General features: G+C 43.7%; 1 protein-coding gene and 1 long non-coding RNA gene across 4 annotated transcripts in view; one reads left to right on the plus strand and one right to left on the minus strand.

Moving 5' to 3' along the window:
• The window catches only part of LOC111177765 (uncharacterized), a 10,254-nt gene continuing 1,771 nt past the window's right edge, over positions 1–8,483 (minus strand). Inside the window, exon 2 of the long non-coding RNA XR_002645461.3 lies at positions 1–7,285. This is a non-coding gene — a long non-coding RNA (uncharacterized LOC111177765). The remainder of the gene's footprint in view (positions 7,286–8,483) is intronic.
• ANP32A (acidic nuclear phosphoprotein 32 family member A) overlaps positions 6,429–8,483 on the plus strand; it is a 40,184-nt gene continuing 38,129 nt past the window's right edge. For 2 of the 3 annotated variants that reach the window (XM_089907064.1, XM_089907065.1), the window contains exon 1: positions 6,429–7,160. In XM_089907064.1, coding sequence (XP_089763190.1) covers positions 6,444–7,160 — 717 coding nt within the window. In that variant the 5' untranslated portion in view covers positions 6,429–6,443. Of the gene's footprint in view, positions 7,161–7,185; positions 7,362–8,483 lie in introns of those variants that run through there. The other variant, XM_022579895.3, reaches the window with a different exon arrangement.

Consider the following 8,483-nt stretch of genomic DNA (forward strand, 5'->3'; position numbering starts at 1 on the left):
TAAGACTGAAAAAAGTTTTATTAGTGTATTGGTTAGCCTAGGCTGCAGTAACAAATAAACAAACATGTAACGGTACAGCATCTAAAAGTTTCTATCTTGGTCACACTCTGTCTCCTGATGAGCAAGTGAATAGGTTGGTAGAACAGCTCTCCATAGAGGCCCAGGCAGATGGGGGTTCCACCTTCGTGAACAACACATGGCACCTAAGGTCACTCTGTCACTTCCATCTCAGTCAGCATGCATTCAAGATTTCAGCCCTCCAAGTGGCAAACATTACTTCTACGCACACTCCCCTGGCTAGAACTCAGTCATATGGCCCAATTTAATGACAAGGGCAGCTGGAAAGCATAGTCAAGCTTTGTGTCTGGGAAGAAGAGGAAATGGATTTTGTCGAATAATCAGCTGTCTGCCACGGTTTGTATTAAATCGTCTGAGAAAGAGTTAAATTCTAATAAGTAAAACACTTGATCATGAAGAGCATTTTGTATGTCAATGAACAGAATCTTGAGCACTGCATCTCTGGAGAGAAGTTACTGCCATTTATAAGGAACTTCTATTCATGTAACCGTTAAACCATGCTTTAATAGTTGTAAAAATAAAACAGCTGAATTCCTATAATGTTGTGCAGAGTCCTTGCAAGGGTATCATTTGCTTTTTTCAGCTGAAAAGCAGTCTAAGCTAAGTGACCTGAAATGATGGGGGGCAAGACGCAAAAGGACAGCGTCCCAAGATTAATATGTTTTCTATAAGCAGATCCTTTCCGACCTTCCTTTTTGTTCCCAGGAATATGAACCTCTTTGATGTGTTTGTGGTTTTTGCATTTCTTTCACCATCAGCATTTTTTCTTCAAAATTGTCCTTAAAGTGACTGCATCCTATTGTGAACCCTTAGTCTATGACCACTTGCCTACTTCCAATAATTTTTTACTACAAATCTCATACCCCTCAGCTTAGTTCTGCACCTGAGCCTGAAAATACGCTCACAGCAGCAGATAGAAACCCATCAGCAGTAATATATCACTACTCAAGATCTTATACCACAAGATATCCAGAGATCTTTGCATTTATTCATGACAAATGACTTGTAGGTTATTCTCATCTTTAGCATAACCCTTAGGACTAAATTCCTTGTAATGTAAAATCAATTATCTCTACTGGGCATCCTTCTTCTCAAAGTCTTAGAGTTATTACCAGCTCGGATTTGTTAAGTATTTCATTGACATCAACAATAGTACATTGTTTCTTCTGGCCTAGGGTCTGGAGAGGGAAGCATTTGAAAGGAAATCAAAGAGTTCAGATATTAGCTCTGTTTTAGGTTGATCCTAGATAGGTGATGCAGTCTTGTTTTAGTATGTTTGGGTTCCTACAACAAAATACCACAGGTTGGGTGGTTTACAAATTAAAAGAAACATTTATTTCTCACAGTTCTGGAGGCTGGGAGTCCGAGGTCAGGTGCCAGCATGGTTGGGTGAAGGCTGTCTTCCAGGTTGTAGATTTCTCACTGTGTCCTCACATGGCAGAAAGGCTAGGGAGCTCTGTGGGGCCTCTTTAATAAGGGCACAAATCTCAATCATGAGGGATAAAGATTTAGTCACCTCCTGAAGGAGAAGGCCCCGCCTCCTAAACCCAACACTTTGGGGATTAGGATTTCAACATCTGAACTGTAGGGGGAGGTACACAAACATTCAGACTATAGCAAGTCTCTTCCTCGTAAACAGCAGTGAGCAGGGGAGGAGCTCAGACAAGGCTAATTTGGATCATTAGGAAACCTTCAGAGTATGGTTTAATCAGAACACTTCAGTGGATTTTGCTTTTGGTCACCTAGCATCAGAATACTCTTTGGGCAGAATCCTAAAATAGATGGGAGGCAGGGTCACACACCCCACTGTAGGAGCTAAAGGGGTCAGATAATCTTTTCCCCTGACAGCTGGGGCATCTGCAAATATTCCTGCCAAGGGCTCTGAAGCTTGAGGGAGTGACACAAAAATGAAGGCTCCTGAAAGATCATTCGCGGCAATGGAGGGGTGCAGAGTCCACAGCCTAGAGGTGACTTCCAAGGTATGGGGGTCTTCTGTAGACTATGCCTGGAGTACCATCTTGGCTGCTCCAGGCTGCCCAGCTTCCCACTTCCTGCTCTTTTCCTGTACCTTGTTCTTTGGTTTGTGACAGGATTATAAGAAATTGCCTACTGTTTGTATCGGTCAGGGAAAGTTTCCATTGTCTGCAACTAAGAAATTCTACTAGCACAAGCATCCCCCAAATCTGTTATACCTGTATTTTCCATTAAAATAACTTTTTCTTGTTGCAAAAATTATTTATCAACTGAAAAACTTAGAAAATATAGACAAAAACAAAAAACAGTGTAACCTCATCACCCACAGAGAACCTTTGTAAAAAAAATTTTTAACATTTTCTGGTGCATACTCTCCTAGACTTTTTTCCTGGGTATATGAATATATTCTTTGTTTCTTTCTTTAGCTGTTATAAAAAGTGCTACCACATTGTGATCAACGTGCTTGCTATTTACCTGCTATTCTGCCTCATCTATAGCTTTGCTTCTGCTCATGAACGTGAATATAGACATAATGAGTTGGTCCAGCCTAGTGAAAAGTATTTGTCACCCTTACTCAAGTTGCCTTTGAATAAACATACGTATAAGTGATATAATTCTCTTATACAATAAGGCATACAAAATTATTTCAGAGGACAGTGTTCCTTTGCTGGCTAAGAGTCGTCATATGACTCATTTGGTCAAGTGCATTGGGTGTAATTTTTATATTCAAGTTGCTAGAATTCAGAATTTTCAGAGGAAGTTCAGGTTATAGGTATACTCTCCTGAGGACCTAATATTTCCACTAGAAATAATTTTTAAATTACTAATTTCTCAGAATGCATTAAATTCATCTCTAAGAAGAATTACATATAAGTAATTATATGTACAAATAATAACTGCCATTACAAAGTAGGTAATCTGAGAGGACAGTTTTACCAGGCATGCTTAAACTTATAAACACTAGTTGCGGATAGTAAAAATATTAAAAGCTCTTAGAAAATCTGTTCTCTACCTCTTCCATCTTAATAGACTTTAGTACTCTTTTCTTCATAGAGGTAAACTTCAACCCCAGATAGATTAAAATGAATTCGTAGATTCTAAATGAATTGTATTTCTATTTTTTCAACCTAGGTTGTCCTCAGTCTTATTCTATGGCTCCTTATCCCATTATTTGTCTTTAAGGCATCTATTTTTTTTCCTTTATAGCCATAATTACTACTAAAAATAAGAGATTATAGCTATGGCTTTCTTCCTGGTGAGTGGTATACAAACTTTCCTCTTATTGCTACCCCCAAATTACCCTTAATAAATATATTTAAGAAACAGACTCACAATATTTCTAGTGAGTTTCTAACAAGTGTGTAGATGATAGGTATTTTTCTATCTATAAGCTATCTTTAAGCTCCTTTTATGATTTTTACTATTTTTAAAATCACATATAATGACTATTTTCATTATATATTTCATAATGACAGTGCTTTTTCTCCATGACCAATGCATTGATAAGGTAACTATTCAATAATTTGAAAGATAAAATCATCCAATGCTTTATTAAGCAAAAGAATTAAGAATGGTTAACTTTTTAAATCCTGGACCTCAACGTGCCTTTGCTATTCAAATCAAAATGCAGTAGTCTTCACATTTGTTACCATGAATTTCAAAAGAACAGTCTACAGTTTTAAAAAACAAGAGGAAAAAAAGAATAATCTACATTTCTAAAAGCTATTTATATAGAAACACAAAAGAGAACATAATTAAGCTGGAGTCTTTCCATATCTTTGTCTTTTGGGGTCCAGGCAGCAGAACCATGATGTAGGTGAAAAAGTACTATGGCCAGGTTCCAGTGTATGTGATTCAAGCTGAAGAACAAAAAGTTGAACTTGTGAATACATTAACTTGACTCATAAAAGGATGCTAACCAGAGGGTCTCCACCTTTAGAGGCCAAACAAGGGCAAATGAGTTAAAATGGCAGCAACATCAATGTGAGTTATTTATAAAACAGTGTTTTCCAAAATGTATCAAGAGGCTAAGGACACCCATTGCTTATACCTCTTAAAGAATAAGATGGGCTGCTCATTTGTTTGGAATGGTTCTTGCAGGAAAATATTATGTAAGGCAGGCAGATCTCTCTCCTTACTTGAAGGCCATTTCTCCCTAGGGGCTCAAACCTTTGAACTGCATCTCATTTATTCTTCTCAGTGTGAATCAAATCCAGTTCTGCAAGTTACAGACTCGACATCTTTCATAACCTAACTCCCATTGTAGAATCTCTCAGGAGTTAGGAACTCATCCTCTTCCCACTCCACCTCAAAATTCAGCCCATATTCCTTGATATGGGGCTTCTTTTCTTACTATATGTCTGATATTCAGAGCCATTCAAGGGCATTTATTTCCTGTAATATGCAATGAAGTGCAATTTAAGAAACAACTCTGTAGAATAGGGACTGTAAGGGCAGTGTTTGTTGTTGTTGTTTGTTTGGATGTTTGGTTAAGTAGCCTGGGGCAAATGGCTCAGCTTTGGCTGAGCTATATTCCTATTTCCTTTTGATAATAACAAAAATCAAAATCACTAAAATTTTCTGAGAAATAAACTACAAAGAAATCTATTTGTGAAAGTGAGAGAAAAATCTCTCCTTTCAAAGTATGTTGGAAAGATGGGAAGTTAAGTATTCAATTGGCTAAATACACTTTTTGAATATTTCAGCTTCTGTAATGATTGACATCCAGTGAAGCCTTCTTTCGATTTTCTAAAACCAGTACAAAAGCTGTTATCTAAAAACAACCGTTAAGTTTAACATTTTGAGTAGTAATCAAGTCATGACTTTTTCCATTCTAATTTGTTCCTGTACATTTTTTAACGGGGGGTTTGGGCTTCCAAGTCATCCTCTCCAGTCTTTGTACGATAAAATGAGCTATTTGCTTCCCTTTAGCAGAGCTGGATGGGGGCTATCTCTGCATTTGATTGGTTGGCTTTTAAAGGATTACTTCTCTGGAAAGGTACCGTGCCATATCACATTGCTAGCGGCGTGGACTTAGTTGTGGTTAAAATTTTTAATTGAAGATGAGCATTTACCACCAGAGAGAACATAAACTTCAGGACTCCTGTGCTATATAGATTCTAGACATCATATTGGCTAAATGTGATTGATGAAGAGCTCTGTTTTGAAACAACCTTAAACACCATATCCAGAAATAACAGCTGACTCTGGTAAAGAGAGGAACTTTGGGGTCCCTGTATGTTTTATAACGAAGCCAATTTTAAAAAGAATAAATTCCAGCTCCACAAATTGACCTCAATAAGATTAACAAAACTGAGGAAGACTGATGTCAGCTAAGGCAACAAGTCAAATAAATTACCCCATACTATTTATATGCAGATGAAATAAAACAATGGCTTTCCATTTTTATTTTGCATTTCACAGCTACTCAGAGTATACATGATCACTTTTCCAATTCCACTTAATATTTTGTCTGAAAGAAGAATTTACTGAGTAAAATGCTTAGTTGCAGGATTTCACATTTGCAATCCATCGGGTTACAATATTAAAGTTACTACAGTTTCTTCCCCAGTGTAAGCATTCTATATGTGCCTTTTATTTACACTGTCACTTTTTATTTCCTCCTAAATTTTGTATGCTCAAGAATGAAACTGTATTGGTGTTATGTAACAATATTTCAAACTTGCAACATACATATTGGTTTATCTCCCTTGAACCCATGTCCCTGAAAAATAAACACAATGTATGTAAAAGAACTACCTTGGAGTGCATGAGGAAAAGTGTAGACGTGTAGAAATAAAAGAATCGAAAAACAGTTGTGTGGAGATGTATCTGTCCTGTTGACAACAATCCCCGTGATTTGTTAACAGACATAGGCAGCCAACGCAGTACACAACACTGTCCTAGAACTGGCCATAAGTTGTTAACCAAGTGGGAATTAAGGCTTTAAGGTCTCTTACAACTAATGTGATTCAAAAAACCGAAAGCAAGCAAACCGTAAAACTTGGAGAAAGTGCTCCAAATAGAGCCTCTTTGCCAGCCCAGATTGAACCAAATGACTCAGGTGGACAATTAAAATAAACTGTGCGCCGTTTTCTTTCACTAGGTCTATAAAGCCCATAAATTATGTTCGGTCCAGAAAACCAGGAGTTACTAGCACCTTCCCTTTCCATTTTTTAAAATATTCAAAGTATTCAGCATCAATTCTTAGTCCATGGTCTTCACTCATTTATTGATTAAACAAAACCCCGGGTGCCTCTTGGTGATCACTCCTTCCAAGCTGACATGCAAACTGAAATGCCTCTCCATGGAGAGGGTCGAGACCGCAAGGCAAGTCATCCAGAAGTGGACGCATCTTGCTTTTTATTTACTTATGTATTCAAGGGGCTGCGATGCCCACGGCTGGACTACGACGAGGCGGGAGGCGAAGGGGCGCGCGGGCTGTGAGCCGCAGCCCGGGGGTGGGAACCCGCAGAGGAGATGGGGGGCAGCAGCCACGCTCCACTAGCTCTGCCCGCTGGACCCAGAAAATGACCAGCCCCTCCCCCCACCACACCCTTGACCCCTCCCCTCTTTCCAGGCCTTTCATCTGCCCGCCCGCCAGGCAGTCCGCGGCCCCCAGACCTCTCGCCGTCTGCCTCTTTCCACAACCCGGTCGTGCGGCGCGGTCAGGCCCGGGGCAACCCCACAGAGCCCTTGGCCCGGCGCGGACCCCGACCCCCTGCCCCTCCGGCCGCGCCCCTCCCTTTCGTATAACGCACCTGCGGCCCCGCCCCCGGCCAAACGCTGAGGCGGCGGCGGGCTGGCGAGGCCGGGCGGCTCGGCCCTCCAGGCACAGTCACCTTCCCTTCCCCCTACATTCCGCCCACCCCCCTTGCTCAGCCGCCGAGCTGCCGCCGCGCTCCTCAGCCGCCCCGAAATCTAAAGGGGTCCGTCTCCGGCACCACAACCAAATGGCTGAGCCTCCCTGGCCGGCTGCGCAGCCCACCCATTGGTCCCTTCCCCCCCGCCTCCGCCACCATTCGCTGTTGCCCGGAGACCCTCGGCGGCGATTGGCTAAGGCTGCTGCCACTCTTCCGGGCTGCCAATCCCGCCTCCACGGTGATCAGGTTAGTGTGCGCCGCGGGTGCTGGGGGCTCGAGAACCGAGCGGAGCTGGTTGAGCCTTCAAAGTCCTAAAACGCGCGGCCGTGGGTTCGGGGTTTATTGATTGAATTCCGCCGGCGCGGGAGCCTCTGCAGAGAGAGAGCGCGAGAGATGGACATGGACAAACGGATTCATTTAGAGCTGCGGAACAGGACGCCCTCTGATGTGAGCATTTGCCAAAAATATCTCTGTCGGTCCATTCTCCTACTTTGTGTGTGTGTGTGTGTGTGTGTGTGCGTTGGGGGGAGGCACTTTTTTTTGAGGGGGGCGCCCGGGAGATGTGGGTTTGGGGGTCGGACTGCAAATGAATTGCAAGGTTGGGGGGTTGCAGTGCCATCCGAGCATGTTCTGGCTGCCGCCGCCGCTGCCCTTGGTGTGTGACTACCTGTGCGTGTGCTCCCGCGTGTGCGAGTGTGGGTGCGAGAGTGTGCACCCATCGGGGGCCGGCGGGCGCACGCGTTTGGGTCGGAGAGAATGAGGCAAAATAACCCTCTGAGCTCGCTGCTCCCGTGACTCCGTCTGAGGGAAAGATTAACAAGAGAGGAGGAGGAGAGGGGCTGCCTCCTGGATTTAACAACAAAAAAAGGGGGTTTTATATTTTATAAATGAATCCCCCCTTCCGCCCCCCTCCCGCGCCTTCCCCCTCCCTTTCTCTCTCGCTCGCTCGCTCGCTCGCACACACACAATAAGTTTTGGGCTTCGCGAGTCCGGTTTAGTTTCTGATAAATGTGGGCCGAGGCCCCTGGGGAGAGCGCGTGGGGAGGGGGCTGCAGTGGAGTTGGGAATGGCTCGAGTTTAAAGTGCGTCTTCATTTCTTTGCAGTGATGAGGCGAGAGACGGGGGAGCCATATTTGTAACTTTGTAGTGTTCGTGAACGCGCCCTTTCTCTCCCTCCCTCCCTTTCTCTGCCTCCCTTCCTCTCCTCCTCTTTCTCCCTCACTCTTTCCACCCCACCTTCGGGCCAGATGCTGATGTTTCTTCCTTTCCTTCCGAAGGGAGGATAAATTGGAAGACGGGGGGAGGGATTTTCGAACGTGCAAAGGCACAGATAATCCCCGCGCCTCCCCACCTCGCGCGATCGCTACTGCAAGTTACCCAAAGGCTATGTCCCGGTCCCCCCTCGCCCTTGCTCCTTCTGGCCTCCCTAAGATGCTAGGCTTTGAGCCCTGGCCGCCCCCCCCCCGGCCCCGACCCCGACCCCCGGCCCGTCTTTCTCTGGGGTGGGCTCCTTGGCAGCCATTCGGCGCCCAGTTAATAAATGGGCCCGGGAAACTTTGTCAGGACGCG

This window comes from Delphinapterus leucas, chromosome 2, assembly GCF_059928025.1.
Source record: "Delphinapterus leucas isolate spDelLeu-1000000601 "Yukka" chromosome 2, BTC_Dleu_Yukka2, whole genome shotgun sequence".
NCBI lineage: Eukaryota > Metazoa > Chordata > Mammalia > Artiodactyla > Monodontidae > Delphinapterus > Delphinapterus leucas.